This window comes from Lagenorhynchus albirostris, chromosome 18 (assembly GCF_949774975.1).
Source record: "Lagenorhynchus albirostris chromosome 18, mLagAlb1.1, whole genome shotgun sequence".
Taxonomy (NCBI): Eukaryota; Metazoa; Chordata; class Mammalia; order Artiodactyla; family Delphinidae; genus Lagenorhynchus; species Lagenorhynchus albirostris.
In genome coordinates this window covers 46,826,316-46,844,314 of record NC_083112.1, presented here as the reverse complement: position 1 = coordinate 46,844,314, position 17,999 = coordinate 46,826,316, and the positions used below count along the sequence as shown (strand labels likewise).

The following is a 17,999-nucleotide window of genomic DNA, read 5'->3' as shown; positions in this document are numbered from 1 at the left end:
TGCTCAAATTGCTACAAACCATATTCCAAGGTTGCAGAGTCTCAATATTAAAGTACAACTAATGCTCAGTATCTAAGCATTGAACTAGTAATAAAAAAGAGCATAAAGTTTATAAGGGAAGAAGGCAAATGTCACAGATACCAATTCACCGCTTCCATATTTCAACCTCCTAAACTTTTAAATGTGGCACATTGTTGTGCTGAGTGATTTGGTGCTATAGGTGGATTCTGTTTAGAAATCTGGGATATTAGAAGTCAGAAGACAGGAGGGGAGTTTAGTTTAACTGAAATTCAAAGCAAGACAAAAGAAGAATTGCTCAACTAGCTGAGTTTATGTCTCCTTAACGACAATGTACATACTATGAAAACAAATCTTTAATGAGTTTTTTTATAATGAGTAACCATGGATACAGTTAGGGGAAATGACTCCTGATAAAGTTTGTTTGTTTGTTTGGTTATTTATTTATTTATTTAGTACTGAATTCCTCAAGAAAGCACTGCTTTTACAGGCTCTCTGTTGGGACACGTACGTACAGCATACAATTCTTCTTTGTAATTATATAACTGCCATGTGATTTTTACCTGCACCAACATTAAGTTTTACATCAACTAGAAACCAATACCACAAGAGTATAGTTTTGTATTTGAATTTTAAACTAAAACTTCACCTCTTATCTGGTAAAATTACTTCCCAAAGGGTTACATCTTAGCTCTCTCAGCACCTCTTGACTCAAAATAAAAGTTATCCTCTTGGATTTGTCAATGGCAGTCAGTACTTCTGATTATCACATATAGTTTCATAGTAGCCTAGCCCAGGCAGTGTGAACATGGCCGACCTCCATTTATATCTGAGATATCAGAGCACAGTGGAGGACTGATGCTCTGTCCTGAGTCCTTCAATATTGGATGGTTCTCTTAGTATTACCAAAACTCCAAATAAATAAGTGTAGGTACTTAGTTACCTGCTAATTAGTTACTTGGTCTGAAATAACATTTGGTTTTTTGCTCTTTTTCAGTTTTAACAGGTCAGAGTCCTGTCTCAATTAGCATGGCATGGAAAAATGGTTCAAAAAAAGGGTACATGGGCCAGAACGATTTCAGCTTCAGAAAGCACAAGGTTGCTCCCTGCACTGACTGCTTTCTTGGCAGTTACTGAGGACTAAATAGTGGTGCATTATGATTACCTATAGTTATATGAGTTTTTTTCTAGTTTTTCTATAGGTTTAAACTTTCAAGTTGATCATGAGTAGATTAGCAATAACTTTTTAAAGGTTTCTAAAACCAACCCAAATGAAATAAGCAAAACTTTCTCTAAGGAGGAAAATGAGAACTCACACATGTGAGAATAAAGGAGATGAAAACAAAATTTCATTATGCACAAAAGTTTGCTAGGAAAATAAAAGCTTCCTCTGCTTTATTTTTTCCTTTATTATAAAGATTAGTCTACTGTGAAAGTTTCAACTTAAAGCTCTTTATAAAACTAGACAGAAACTAAAACAAAGATCAATAGTATGCAGTAAATCTTGCAATTTGAAAGGTTTAAAAACCTTCAGAAAAGTCTCCACATTCAGATATGCCAAAACAAACAGAGAAGCACACACTAAGGCCACATTAGTGCCTGGGTGTTACCCATTTAGTGTTACAGGTTAAAGAGCAAAACCAAAACATGCAACTAGAAAATCTTGTTTGCTATTTTCAAAACAATCACTACCAAAACAAAAACATTACTTCAGATTTTCAAGTTTAGTCAAGAAGAGCCTTTTTTATTTTAAGCGACTTTAATTGTATATGCCCTTTTAACTTTCCACAACTTTGTCCCAGAAAGCTTAATGCAATATTTAGTTACTGTTCATATCTCTACTGAAAATTCAAAATGTGAGTAACCTTCTTTAACAATTATAATGTGTTTAAGATACACTTTTGGAAGTTATTTTTCAAACTAATTTTGAAAAATTAGTTTTGCTACTTCTTTATTGGAAACTAGCATTATGGTCTATGTCTTAAGAAACTGATTAATATCAAAGAAAGTGAATCTAAAACTAGTTTCATGTCCAGGAGTTGTTTCCACTAATTATTTCAAGAGGTCTCATTAAAATTTTAAAACAAAATTGTTTTAAATGAAAACTCACCTTGTGCCTCATTAAAGTTTCTGGAACATTGGCTTTACCTCGAAAATCAACTGTGTGATCTATTTATGTTAAGAAACATTAATTGACATAACAAACTTTTATTGGACACCTACTCTACGCCAGGCACTCACTGTGTGGTGAACTTCTTTGCATTCATTTTCTCATTTTAATTTCATAATATACATTGGGTGGCAATAGGTAACTAGTGAAAATTTTCAGTGGCTATCCAATTTACTAACAGCAATATGGCACTCAAAAACAGAAGGCCTAAAAATTAAAGTTGTGTATAACCATTAAAAATTACCTTTTTGAAGAATATTCAATGATATAAGAAAATGTTCAGGGTGAAATTATAAGATAAAAAATTAAATTTCTAAGTTACATACAATAATACCCTAAATACATAAGAAAATATATGTATCTGTATACATTTTTGAATGGCTATCTTTGGACAGTAGGATTACTGGTAATTTTCCTAATATTCTAAAATAAACATATATTATTTTTATAATCAGAAATCCCCTCCAATTAAGTGTTACCCTAGAATATTTAATTCTGGTTGTTGAATATATGAAATTTTAAATCAAATTTAGTATGAATGGGATATATTGTGTAGCAGATGAGAAATAAGTTCCTTTGAAATTTTAATATATTTTGAAATGTGCTGATGTATAATGAAAACTTTATTATGCAAATATTTCATTTGCCATTATGACTGAGTTATTTTATAATTCACCTTAAGCTTCCATTGCTTTAATTTCAAATGTGACAAATTAAATATAGATTCTCTTGAAGGTTATATTGCTTTCATCTTAAATAAATTAAACTTAGAGCACAAAGCCATTGACTTCTTTACAAATATCCATTAAGAAATCAAATATGGACTTTGCAAACTTCAGAAATGCATCAGACCCTAAACAGGGATCTTCTTTGCCATTGGTCGATTTTGTGCATACAGCAGGCACTCAATAGAAGTTGTTGAATGAATGTGCAAAGGAATGCATAAATGTCCTCTTTGGCTATCTAGACTTACTTTCCCTTCACTCAGTTTAGATGACCTCAGAAGCACTTCCTCAAAATAACCCTCTGGTTCATCATGAGAAGAATGCCTGGCACCAGCTGGTAGGAGATATTAATAGCATGCCCATTAGGCACTTGTTCAAGGCACATAGATAGCTCAGTGATAAAATCTTTAGAAATATTTGGACAGTTAAGATTATTCAGAATATAAATCAGTTGTGGTTCCTTAAATCTTCAATCTCAATATTAAGAAATCAACATCTGTTTTGGAAATTCTTAAAAAAATAGTAAGATAATAGTAATAATTGCTTTCAATTTTAGAAGAACTCAGCATTTGGGGGCTAAAGAAAGAAAGCTTACAACAGAAAAATTCTTTTTTCTTCTTGTGACCAAGATTCTTTTGAAGGAATCAGATGATAAAATAGAGAAGAGAATGGACTTCCTCCTTCAAATTTCCGTTTTTAGCATTTCACCAATCATTTGCCACTGATAAAAGTCGCTTGCCCACAAAACTACATTTCTATTCCTCCCTTGGCAACATAATGCTCAAAAACAGAGATATGCTGAAAATCACAAATTATCCTAGGTCACCCTCAGGAGGGACTCAGGGGAGAATGGGAATGGAATGGGACTATAACCGATTTTTTCAAGTAATACATAATTTAGAAATACTTGCATCTTCACTAAACAGAATTAACCATTCCAACTACAATTTGATATCTGGTAGTCTTCTACCCTTGATCTGTTCAGTGTAACCAGTAAGAAACTTAAATTCTAAGCATCCTGTTGTTACTTCTCATAAAATGGTCTATATCTTACATCACTTTAGATAGCTGTAAAGAGCCGTTACCCTCTGAGCCAAAGTTTCTACAAAAGTATTAGAATTAAGATGAATTGTTTTTCTTACTTAGTGTGTAATGTCTCTAAACGTTTAAATCTATTCATGTAAAAATAACAGATAGCAGCTCTGAATCCTCAAATACTCAGATGAAGAGACATTTCTACTAGGTATCTTACACCATGCTAGGTAGGGACAATGGAGAATAAACAAGAATAAGATGTAGTTGCTGACCTTGAGGAACTTTCCATCTAGCTGGGGAAACAATATGGAAAATGAGAGCTAGTGAGATAAGACAAATGCTCTGTTGTATGGTATGTGGAAAATAGACATTATAGGCAGACAGATATACTACCCTCATCTGGGGTAGAGAGGTAAATAAGGCTGGAGAGGTAGGGCCACATGGAAGGGCTTAGAAGTCTGATAGAAACATTTAGATTTGTTATGGTAGCAAGCAGGGCTCTTTCTGCAAAGCAGTATGAATTCAGGTGGGAGAAAGGAGTTAGGAGTTAGGTCACTAGAAAACCAATTAACATAGGTACAATTTTCTCTTAGTATACTTTAAATAGTATCTCAACAAATAACTAGTGGATCTTCTAAAAATTTTCTTGGTCTTCACAAAGTGTTTTATACTTTCAATCACAGTATATATGCTAGCTCTATCTCTCTCTCCCAATCTCTTTCTTTTTCTCTCTCTCAAGTATACATCAAGGAATGTAGACAGGTGAATAAAAAACAAGTGAAAAAAAAAGGAAGCATAATTCATTAATTTTAACCTGAAAACTGTTGGTACAAAAAAGCATTTGTAACTCACCTGAAATTATGATGAAAATAAATTTAAAATGGTGTCATTATCACTGAATCCAATTCTAGGAAAATTCTAATGTACACTTACATTCTACCCAACATTAAACTCACTTAAAAATACATGAAATGCATGATTATTACTTACTGTGTTTGTGAGCAATTTAATATTTATGCATACTAAGAATAAAGTAACTTTATTTTGTCACTCCACTCAGTACCTCATCAAAAAGCACAATGTAATTACATTTAGCTTGAACGGATAAGTGAAATGAATATATATTGATTTTACCTTTGCTTTAGTCGTCTTTTGGCTGTTGTGGGAACATTAGCACCATAGCCATAAGAAAAAAGAATCCTTTCAGCCTCATCTTCATTTTCAACTGGAAAATATTGAAGTGTACAATGTGAAATATTTTTTTTCTTAAAAAGTATGGCAGAAGTGAAAATAAAAGAGGTCATAATAATGAATTAAGGAGCATAAGAACATTTAAAAGGGCTAATGCATAACCTCAAGCAGACCATTTGTAAGCAGCAGCACAGTTATTTCGTAAAGTATATGCTTGCTTGGATTTGTTCCATCAATTTTTAAAAGGTTTAGTAAGGGACTGCATCATATGACACGTTAAGTTTTCTTGTTATAAAGCATAATAATACAGATGTTATTTACTCTGAGGTTCAAAGGCTTTCTGCCTGAAATGTATGTTATGTACTTCTGAAAAAGTAATGATAAACTCAATTTCATTACTTCTTTTCTTGATTAAGAGAAATGATTATTTTTAATTAGGAAAGATGTTCATTATTTTATCAGAAGAACAACTTTATCCTAACTTGCAATAATGAAATTATGCATTTAAGTAGGCTACTCTGTGAGGAAAATGTACAGTCCTAAGAATCTATTGATGGCATTTAAAAAAAAATTACAGAAAACACAGTAACACCATTTACTTCTAAATTTTGCTATTGTCACACCACTCCCCCAAAGGAATTTTAACTAACAGGTTAATGTTTTATGGGTAAAACGTTTAAATGCGATGACAATTTACTGTAAGTTGAGATGAAAAAATATTTAATCAAAGGCTATAAAAGCTAAAGGTTTTTTAAACCTTTAAAAAAGGTTTAAAATTTAAATTTAAAGCAGTTCATGACATATAACAATTTTTATAACATTATTCATCAATAACCAGTATTTTAATGTCAAAAAGAGAAACCTACTTTCAGAAATGTTTCAGGTTTAAAATAAAGCCAAATATTTTACATTAGTAAGTGAAGTTATTTGCAGGCCTATCACTGTAATATGCACTTATTTGTTGTTTGATCCTTCTGTAGTAAACATTTCAGGAATATTCATAAGTGTTTTTTTTTTCTTCAATTTTGACCCTATTCACAGTGAACCAAGATCAGTTTTCAGAGGTAGGATTAGTAGTTATGAGGGACAAGTGTAAGCAAGAGATCCTATGTGCCATTGCTGATAGTAACATCTATCATTGCTCAGATCCAAGTTGGCTTCTCCAATCCAGCTCTATCAGAACTAGAGCAGGCATTTAGATACCTATCTGACGCTTGTTTCTCTTAAATAGTTCTAAGGTCAGAAGAAAGAGGGGTAAATTTAGCTAACATCTCAAAAACCCATCAGATATTGATGGACAACTTAAATTTGAGTTTAATACTTACTGGATTAATAACTCATGGGCTAACTATTCTAGTGGTGATTTAATTACAGAAACAATGTCCTACACAAAATGGCAAATGGTACTAAAGAGATATGAATGTGCCTTAGTACCACTATTTTTCCCATGCTAGAGGCATTAGGAAGGTATGGGGAGAATGACATTCACAGAGAACGTGCAGGAAGGAACTGCAATGTGTAAAGGCACAGAGCTGTGAAGTTTCAGTAATTGTGAGAAAAGTGGCTGAAGTTAGTCTGGAAAACAATAGTAGTAGAAAGGGAGGCCAAGTTCCAACTGTGAATGGGACTAAAGTCTTGTTTGCTAGGCTAAAGAGTCTGGATTTTATTCTAGAGACAACAAGAAATTAAGAGATTAGTACAGGTAAGTGACATGACCAATAGATTTTTGTTGTTGATGCTGATATTATAGGAAAAAAAATTCCAATAATGGGAAAAGGGTGACCTAGATTGGTAGCACAGAGAACTCCTTACAGGTTATAGTAATAATCCAGTTGTGACTTGGTCCATAATAGCAATGGAGGATGGAGAAACGAACCTGGATTCTAGACAAATGAGTAGGTATGCAGGTGAGATGAGGCACTAGATAGGATGAGGGAGGAATCAAGGTTGACAAAAACTAGTTGGGTAATTAGACAGACTTTAACCTTACTAACAGATCGAGAATACAAGAAAATTAATACGTCTTAGGGAAGGAAGGGAAAATATAAATAATGTTACATCTTCAATGACTGCAAGAATTCCATACAGACCTGTGGAATCACTAGCCTGTGGCCAGTAACTGAAATTGTGGAAAGGGATAAAATTATCCAGAAAGTAGGTAAGTAAGAATTGAAGAGGATGAGGGGAAAAAAAAAAAACCCTGGGAACCAGAAACAGTTAGATAAAAGAAGAGACAACAAAAGCGACAGAGAAGAAACAATCAAAGGCAGGTGACTTAAGCAAGAGAAGAGTTTTGAGAAATGTGACAAATGCCCAGCAGAGGTTACAAGTAGGATGAGGTTGGAGAGTAGGTCCCTCAATTTGACAATTAGAAATCTGATATTTAAAAAAAATTTATTTAGCTTCTAGACAATACCTGTACTTTTAACAATCTGATGACGATCTTTGAAAACGAAACTCCTCAAATATACAAATATTAAACTTATTTGATTACAAAAAGCAATTCAAGTGTAAACAGGATACTGTAATTTGCCATGGTTACACCTTAACAAATGAAGTCTAACCATCTTCATCTCAGCTGAATTAGATGATAATCCTTTGAATATTGTACACACTATAGTACTAAAAAAGAATGTTTTGCACTTACATCTTACAAATTTTGTTTAATCAGTAAGTATTCGTTAAACAAGGATAGGAATATTCTAATTTCCAATGTCAACAGATAGAAAAGAACCTAGTTTACTAATCTTCCAAGTACAAGCAAATGTATTTTATTTTAAGATACTTTTAAGATGGTTTATAAAATATCATAGCAAAAAATTAATTTATGTATCTTTTCTAAAGATTTTGTTTAGAAAATATTTACACTCATGGAAAAGCTGAAAGAAGTGTACACTCATATATCCAACATCTGGATTCAAAATTAAACATCGTACTATATTTATTTCTCACACATTTATCTATCACTGTATCCATTCATGAATTCATCTTATTTTTTTGATGCATTTCAAATTAAGTTGCAGACCTGTGCCTTCACCTCCAAACAGTTCAACATGTAAATCATCAACTATAGTTGAATATTACTTATAGTTCTTTTCTAAAAATAAAATTTACATATGGTGAAAGGTACAAATCTTAAGTCTATCATTCAATGAATTTTGAGAAATATAAATAGTTGACCCTTGAACAACAGGGTTTGAACTGCTTGGGTCCACTCAAACATGAATTTTTTTTTTTTTTTTTTGGCGGTACGCGGGCCTCTCGCTGTTGTGGCCTCTCGTGTTACGGAGCACAGGCTCCGGACACGCAGGCTCAGCGGCCATGGCTCACGGGCCTAGCTGCTCCACGGCATGTGGGATCTTCCCGGACCGGGGCACGAACCCGTGGCCCCTGCATTGGCAGGAGGACTCTCAACCACTGCGCCACCAGGGAAGCCCAAGCACCATTTATTGAACAAACTTTCCTTTCTCTAGCTGAATGGTATGCTTCCTTTATTAAAAATCAAATAATCAGACAAGTGTGGGTCTCTTTCTTAGTTCTCTATTCCATTTTGTTGTTGTATTTGTCTTTCTTTATGTCAGTAGTATACTAGCTTGATGCTGTAGCTTTATATTAAGTCTTGAAGTGTAACTCTTCCAATCTTGTTCTTTTTTTTTCAAAATTATTTTGGTTATTCTAGTATGCATATGTTTTCTTTGCCTTTAGGCAAATAACTAGGAATGAAATTGCTGGATCACTGGATAGGCTGTTTGGTTTTATAACAAAGTGTCAGTTCTTCCACAGTCTCACCAACGTCTGGTATAACCAGTCTTGCTAATTTCAGCCATTCTGGTAGGTGTGCCCTGGTATTATTAAAAGTAGACCTTTTAATAAGTCCTTTGAATTTCCACATAAATGGAATACAAAAATGTTAAAAAGAAAAAGGAATTATGATTAGGACGATATTGATTTTATAGAATTCATGATGTATCTATTGATGTTTTAGCAAGTCTTCTTTAATTTTTCTTAGCAATGGTTTGTATTTCATGTTGTTCAATCTATTCCTACACATTTTATGTTTTTTGATACTATTGTAAATGAAATTGCTTTTTAAATTTCTTTTTCCAATTGTTTGCTTCTAGTGTGTCTGTGTGTGTGTGTGTGTATATATATATATATATATATTTTAATTTTATTTATTTTTGGCTGCATTGGGTCTTTGTAGCTGAGCAGGGGCTTTCTCTAGTTGCAGCAAGCGGGGGCTACTCTTTGTTGCAGTGCACAGGCTTCTCATTGCGGTGGCTTCTCTTGTTGAGGAGCATGGGCTCCATGTGCGTGGGCTTCAGTAGTTGTAGCATGTGGGCTCAGTAGTTGGGGCACGCAGGCCCTAAAGCATGCGGGCTTCAGTAGTTGCGGTGCATGGGCTCAGTAGTTTCAGTGTGTGGCCTCTAGGGCATGCAGGCTTCAGTAGTTGTGGTGCACGGGCTCAGTAGTCATGGCTCGCGGGCTCTAGAGCGCAGGCTCAGTAGTTGTGGCGCACAGGCTTAGTTGCTCTGCAGCATGTGGGATCTCAGTTCCCCGACCAGGGATCAAACCCATGTCCCCTGCACTGGCAGGTGGATTCTTAACCACGGCACCACCAGGGAAGTCTGAGCTTCTAGTATATTTCTGTGTAATTATTATAGCCTGTTAAATTTACTTATCAGTGTTAGTGATTGCTTTGTAATCTGAAAATACAGTCTTCCTATTCCTTTCCGATCTTTATACTTATTTTTCCTTTCTTGCCTTAGTTCACGGGCTAGGAGTTCAAATACAATGTTTAATGTAAGTTATGAAAATAGAAATCCTTGCCTGGTTCTCTCCTTTAAAGGGAAAGCATTTGATATTTCATCATTAGGTATAATATTAGCTGTACGTTTTTTGTAGATACCTTTTATCAGATTGAGGAAGTTCTCTTCTACTCCTAATTTATTTAGACAGAGGGATATCTGCAAAACTATAGAGAAACAGAAGTATGGAACTTTCAAAATAATGCAATATGATAGGAAATGGCAAGGCATAAAAAAGTACAAAGATAAATAAGTCTAATCATAAAAAGACATGCTAAGGAATTTGACTTTAGGCTGTTTAAAGTTGATAGGGGAATTAAAGCAGGTGCATGGTATGATCAAATCTGTATTTTATAAAGATTACTCAGACTCCATGAAGAAACTGAAGATAAATTTGGAAACTATTGTAATTATCAGACACTGGCCTTGGAAATTAAAAAAAAAAGGCAATGATAGGAATAAAACAAGTTTTTCTTAAACTGGGCTATCAACACAATACAGTCTTTACGAGAAAAGGTGCCCCATATAAAGTCAACCTCAACTTCAATTGAAGTTTTTAAACCCATTTTTATAAGAATGCCACTATTATTTCTAACTTCTGAACAGAAATAATGCACTGTAGCAAACATCACAGTCAATGGTGAAATGTTAATTTAGAATATTCCCTTGGAGTCAGGGACAACACTGGAAGACAGACAATAAGAGGAAAAAAAAGAAGTAGAAATTAAAGTCAAAGTCTATAACACAGTGTATGCAATGAATTTCTATCTGTCCTTCAATTTCTATCTGTCCCTCAATTTCTATCTGTCCCTCATTCAAATGTCATCTCCCCTCTCAGGGATTCCTCACCTCCAACATGGAATTAACTCAAGATCTCTTCTGTACTTACACCAAGAACTGCCTCTCTCTTGCTAATAGCACTTTAATTATCTGTTAATATGTTTGTCTCTCCCAGCAGACTAGACTAGGAATACCTATAAGCAAGAATTATCGCATGAACTCCATATCCCCAGATCCTGGCATATGTATTCACTTAATAATTGTTTAATGAATGAGCTAAATAAATGAAAAGATAAAACCTTGGCATATGTAATCACTTTATTGCTGAATGAGTGAGGTAAATAAGTGAAAAGATAAAATCGATCATAGTTATATTTTTTTTGATCTCAACTACTAGAATTAAAGTTAACTAATTTTTAAAAATTAATTAATTAATTAGGCTGTTTTGGGTCTTCGTTGCTGCGCACAGGCTTTCTCTAGTTGCGGTGAGTGAGGCTATTATTTGTTACGGTGCACAGGCTTCTCATTGCAGTGGCTTCTCTTATTGCGGAACACGGGCTCTAGGAGCATGGGCTTCAGTAGTTGTGGCTCGCGGGCTCTAGAGTGCAGGCTCAGTAGTTGTGGTGCACAGACTTAGCTGCTCTGTGGCATGTGGGATCTTCCCAGACCAGGGCTTGAACCTGTGTCCCCTGCACTGGCAGGCAGACTCTAAGCCACTGCACCACCAGGGAAGTCCAAAGTTAACTAATTTTTAAAATGTCAAGTATTCTTTCAAACAAAAAGTTACAAGTTATATTTCAAAGAAATATAGCAAAGCAGTTTTAGAAACAATATCAGGTTCCTTGTGCTGCCAGAAAAAAAAGCTGTGTGTGGAGTGGTGGGAGACTTACTTTCTGCAGTTTGCATTATTATTTCATCAAGCTCTTTTTCCAGTTTCTCATAAATGTCTAGCCTTGCCTGATGTTCAGAGTTCTGTGCTTGAAGTTCGGTAATACGTTTTTCAGAAGAGGCTTGGAGACTATAAAATTCTTTAGTTAAAACCTAAGAGTGGAAGAAAAAAAATTGCAAAAGCAGAATTAAATAGGTTGACAGTTAAGACAAAAAAAACATGATACAAAATTTTTTTTTAATGATTTAGACATGAAGTAGCTCAATTAAGATGACTGAGGAGGTAAAATACATTTATTTCTGAGGAAAATAATTTGTTTTTAAATGAAAATTATGAAGCACTTTATTATATAAATTGAAAAAAAATTAAAACTTAGTAATAGTTATAGGAGTAACATTAGCATTTGCTTATTAGAATTCAAAAAATTCAAAAATGCTATACTCCTCACCTAGGTGGAGGTTATTTATCTGATGACTACAGGTATTTGAGAAAGGCTTACAGAGCTGTATGTAAAAGTTATACACTCATAATGAGTCCTTCAGTTTTTCACCAGAGATTATTTCATTTAGTCTTTTTTAAAATTTATTTATTTATTTATGTCTGCATTGGGTCTTCGCTGCTGTGTGCAGGCTTTCTCTAGTTGCAGTGAGTAGGGGCTACTCTTCACTGCGGTGCGTGGGCTTCTCATTGCAGTGGCTTCTCTTGTTGTGGAGCATGGGCTTTAGGTGTGCAATCTTCAGTAGTTGTGGCACATGGGCTCAGTAGTTGTAGCTTGCGGGCTTTAGAGCGCAGGCTCAGTAGTTGTGGCACACAGGCTTAGTTGCTCCGTGGCATATGGGATCTTCCCGGACCAGGGCTCGAACCTGTGTCCCCTGCATTGGTAGGCGGATTCTTAACCACTGCGCCACCAGGGAAGTCCTATTTCATTTACTCTTACCATGGTTTTAATAAGATTTTTGGTTTGCTGAACAATCAAAAATTCAAAGCAGCAAATCAAAATGTAAATGTGAAGTGCTACTCGGGGCAGTATCAGAAAATGCCTTTGTATAGAAAGAAAGGCTAAAAAATTATTAAAAAGAGATATAAAAGACATGGAAATTGGAGTTATTTTATGTAAGAACAAAAAATCCTGAATTTTCCTATGGTAACTCATTGAAGGAATCACTAGGGTGACAATAATGAATTCACTAAAACAGGAGACATTTCTAGTAACAAAGGAATGTTCTAATGCTTACATTAAATTCCAACTATCTAGAAAGTTTACTTACTAGTACAGACTAAATTATGGGGTGGTATTACACTTACTTCCTAACACAACATAAGTAATGTAGTATTTCCTGAGAAGCAATAGAATATTATGGTAAGAATACGGTTTGGAGCCAGAAAGATTTGGATTTCAGTTTTGGCTTTGACACTTATTCGTTGTGATCTTAGGTAATTATTCTTTCTATGCCTACCTCAGAATATTGCTGGAAGGATTACGTGAGAGGATAAACTCACAGTGCTTAGCAGAGTACCTAGAACATAGTAAAAGTGCTGAAAAATATTATTACCATTGCAGGAAATACAATTATGAGAACTTTGTATTAAATGGTTTGTAAAAATGAGATGTACTGCTTTAATTATTCTGAATTTTCTATTAGTTTCTCTAATGACAAAGTTCATCTTAACAAATGTATGTGATTGTGTGCTTCCTGTGATGGCGACAAAGAAGATGTGGAAGATCTATTTACAGTTTTTAACAAGCAGAAATTTTGATTTAATATTCTTTTAATCTATTCCATCTCATTTCCTTCAATTATTTCCATCAGAACTCCCCCCCGAGGGACTTCCCTGGTGGTCCAGTGGTTAAGACTCCGTGCTCCCAGTGCAGAGGGCATGGGTTTGATCCCTGGTTGGGGAACTAAGCTCCCGCATGCTGCACGGTGCGGCCAAACAAATAAATAAATTAATTAACCCCCCCTCCCCCAACCCTAGATAAACGAAACATCATTCCCACCCTCCAAATACATTCCTTTGAAGGGCGGAGAAAGAATAACATGGGAATAATATCTGTAGTATGATTTCTAGTGTCCCTGATTGGGTCAGAAAAAGAAAATTCCTGTTTTAGCATTATTCATTCTTGCTGGCTGGAAATGTTTTCTAGAGAATTTATTATAACAAAATCACCGCACAGTTTAACAATCTGGAGCCTTCAGAGAGTTCACTACATTGCGATGTAATTAAGAATCTGGTGGCTGAATTCCTTGTCAAAGAGAGGATCAGTAAGGATAGTGTTAAATGGCAATTCCTACAGCACAGCTGATACCTTTCATCTGTACCCCACTTTCTCCAATAAAAATACCACACAAAGAAAAAATGCAGAAATGGATATCTAAAGAATCAAAATGTTGAAGATGAGATATTTCATAAAATACTATTTTAAGAAAAGACTTTAAAAGTAGTATTAAATTGAGAGGTACAATTTAAAATTCTCATTCATAACATAGAGAAGAGATTGTCAGAAACTTTTGATTTGGGGTACCTTCCAATACCTCAGTACCCCATGGTAGTGAATTCTCCTTTATTATGGATTTGTCTAAGTGGCTGCTATGAAAAAATTTATTACAGTTTCTGAAAAGCCATTGAAGAACTTGATTCTTGGACCCATGGAAGGCTATTACATTAAAGATTCTTTAGGAAAAAACCAGTCTATGAACATTTGAGTTTAAACACGAATGCAAAAAATAGGTCAACGGCTTTTAGGAATCCATTAAATATCAAGCTTTCACAGTGGATATCTCCTTCCTTTTAATAATGATAATACAAAATTATATAAAATTATATAGATAACACATATATGAAATGAATGAAAATACAAAATTACAGGTCAATAATTGCTTTAAAAAGAGAGAAAAATATAAAGCCAGTGTTTTGAAAGCTTTTGGCAATTGATAATTATGAAAAAATAAAACAAACTGTTCCCAAGTTATAAATCAATGAGAATACTGGGTAAAAGCCACTGAAAAGTACATAATTATAGCAATCTCTACCTTTCACAAAATTATTTCTCTCTAAATTCATTATAAATAACAATTGTCTAAGATACCTTCTGCTATCAGAAAAATGGATTCAAACAATGGTATTATATTAGCTTTCATCAAACCAGTCACTCACTCATTAAATACTTATTGAACATCCACCATGAGTGAGGCGCTGTGTTAGGCATTGGTGACACAGTAATAAATAAACAGTCCTTGTCCTCTCAAAGATCCTAGTTTAACAAAGGAGAAGCTGTAAAGAAACTCCCCTACAGCTTCAGTTTCATCAACCAAAGTTTTTAGAATCATAATATTTTTTACAAAGTTGTTTTTCCATGTAAGACCTTTACACAAGAGAACACAATAATTATTAGTCACCTGCATCCACAGACCAAGTGGGTAGGTCTATGGGAAAGTGGTTTTCATACCACTTTCCCATAGACCTCCTAAAGTCACAACCTTTAGGAGGTCGTGAAATCAATTTAAACTCCAACCAGCTAAAAATAATAGAATAGAATGGTTTAGAAAATATCAGCACTGTATGTTGTGAAGTACTGGTTAGTGAAATGTTTATTTCAGTACAGAGAGAGGGGAAGTGCTTCTTTACCTTCCTAAATATAACCCCACCCCCCCATCCCAAACACATCCTTAAGCACAGCCATCCAATGTGAAAAGAAAAAGAAATTGCTAGGAATTATAAAATTAAACCATGAAAAATTTGCAAAAGATGAATACAAAATCAGAGCTAATCTAATCTAAAATGTGTGGGAGAGTCGGCAGTAGCAGATTATGACTGCAGCAATTTCCCAAAGAAGGCACCTGAAGAAGTTTTAAATGCTGAACACTGCTTTGTTTAGAAGTAAGCATCATCTACAATTTTTACTTACGTTTCTTTAAATATGTATTATTTAACATTGTTTTTATGTTTTCCCCTAAGGCTTTATTTTCTGAGACTCTATTTTGTTAGTTTTACTTAACAGAGTACTCTTCAGAAATGAAATTTCTGAAAGATTGTTGTAATGAATACTTACATCATTAGCTAATTAATCATGTTAATGATATTTCCATGTTTTTTATTTTTAATGGTATTACTGCACCTTTCATTCCATGTTTTTAATTTTTATTATTATTTTATTTATTTTTTAAAGATTTTATTGATGTGGACCATTTTTGAAGTCTTTATTGAATTTGTTACAATATTGCTTCTGTTTTACATTCTGGTTTTCTGGCCATGAGGCATGTGGGATCTTAGCTCCCCAACCAGGGATGGAACCCACACCCAGTGCACTGGAAGGTGAAGTCTTAACCACTGGAATGCCAGGGAAGTCCCATGCTTAGTTGCAGCATGTGGGATCTTCAGTTGCGGCATGTGGGACCTAGTTCCCTGACCAGGGATCGAACCTGGGTCCCCTGCATTGGAAGCATGGAGTCTTAGCATGGACCACGAGGGAAGTCCCTCATTCAGTGTTTTTATTTTTTTAATTTTTTATTATTTTTTAAATAAATTTATTTATTTTTGGCTGAATTGGGTCTTCGTTGCTGCACGCGGGCTTTTTCTAGTTGCAGGGAGCGGGGCTACTCTTCATTGCTGTGCACAAGCTTCTCATTGCAGTGGCTTCTCTTGTTGTGGAGCACGGGCTCTAGGCACGCGGGCTTCAGTAGTTGTGGCACATGGACTCAGTAGTTGTGGCTCGCGGGCTTAGTTGCTCTGCGGCATGTGGGATCTTCCTGGACCAGGGCTCGAACCCTGTCCCCTGCATTGGCAGGCGGATTCTTAACCACTGCACCACCAGGGAAGCCCTCCATTTTCTAGTTAAATGAGATTTCCGATTTAAGGGTACTTTTGCCAGTATTTTAAAAAGAACAAACAGACCTATGGCAATTTGCATTCCTTTTCTTAGAAATGGTCCATTCCTTCTTTTCCACCTCTTTATCTAAAAGAGGAAGATATGTCCTCTTGATAAGAGATCTTTAAAACTTAAGGACACAGGCTTGTTTTCATACATAACACAAATATTATTTATAAAGCTCAATATGATACAGACCTTGTACTTATGGAGCTTACAGTCTGTGTTAATTTTAAAAGAAAAGCTTATATATGTACCTCCAATTTTTTCTGATATTTTTCACATTCCAACTGACATTGTGTGAGATTTCTTGCAGTCTCCTCTTGTAGAAGCTGAGCACGCTCACTTTCAAAAGATTTTATTTTACTTTGATGGAGAAATTCTGTTACTTTGCTTTCTGTACTAAGTTGTAGTTCTCTGTACCTGAAAGAAGAAAATTACACTAAAGAAATCTCGATTTATAGAAACATAACTTCTACTTTTTTCTATATCCCCATATTATTATGCAGTTAATAAGTTTTATTTATTCAGCAAAGCTTTTGTAAATAATTTAGAGAGGCATATGTATGGAAATATGCTAAGTCCAGGAAACAAAACATACCAATTAAACTTCCTCTACTCCTCCCTTCTTTTCATTCCTTCCATCCAAAAATAGTTATTACCTCTCTATGATTATTATTATTTTGTAAGACATTTAAAATAAAAAATGGTAAGAACAAATTTCAGTTATATTGCTTAAAATGACTTAATTTCCATATATTTCATAGGCCTTCTTAAATCTATAGCATTGTTTCCAAACTTGCTATTTCATCTAAGTCTAAATAATATCAGATGGAGAAGAATGGCATGAAATATGCACATTAACCTGCATCTTCTTGAGATATTTGTAAAATAAATTTTTAAGTTAGTAAATATATATATCTGAATATTACAAGAAAACACAATGTACAAAGTACAAAGATAAATATAAAACGATAAGCAGTCTATTACAACACAGATAAGAAACATTCTCTTCATTCCATAGGTATAGTTAGTAATGAAAACATTTCCATTTAACATATAAATCACTGCATATTATAGATTTGAAAATGCTTCAAGTTGACTGTGTTCTAACAGAAAGCAAACAAAGACATATTACACCTTTTCAGGGAGCTATTATGAACCCAGTATAATGCTAGATGTTCCTAAAATTCATTTTTTCAAATATTTATTGAGCTAGACACCATGCTAGGCAAATATGTATACAATGGAAGACAAAATAGGTTTTCTTTTTTTTCTTCCCCCTTAAAGAACTTAGTTTTTGGGAGTTCCCTGGTGGTCTAGTGGTTAGGATTGGCGCTTTCAATGCTGTGGCCCAGGGTTCAGTCCCTGTTCCAGGAACTGAGACCCTGGTTGGGGAACTGAGATCCCACAAGCTGCGTGGCGTGGCAAAAAAAAAAAAAAAGAACTTAGTTTTCTGGGGAAGAGAGGAAAATATACATGAAAATTCAATAGAATATGGTAAGTGCTTCAATAA

At 34.5% G+C, this 17,999-nt stretch overlaps 1 protein-coding gene across 4 annotated transcripts in view; it reads right to left on the bottom strand.

The window, feature by feature from the left end:
* Positions 1-17,999, bottom strand: part of PIBF1 (progesterone immunomodulatory binding factor 1) — a 216,533-nt gene that overhangs the window by 68,074 nt on the left and 130,460 nt on the right. For all 4 annotated transcript variants that reach the window (XR_009536788.1, XM_060129209.1, XM_060129210.1 and 1 more), the window contains exons 11-13: positions 16,741-16,906; positions 11,618-11,768; positions 5,083-5,173 (exon numbers count right to left, since the gene is read on the bottom strand). Coding sequence is in view for 3 of the 4 variants with exons in the window: in XM_060129209.1 (XP_059985192.1) it covers positions 5,083-5,173; positions 11,618-11,768; positions 16,741-16,906 (408 nt within the window). In the remaining variant the exon portion in view is untranslated. The remainder of the gene's footprint in view (positions 1-5,082; positions 5,174-11,617; positions 11,769-16,740; positions 16,907-17,999) is intronic.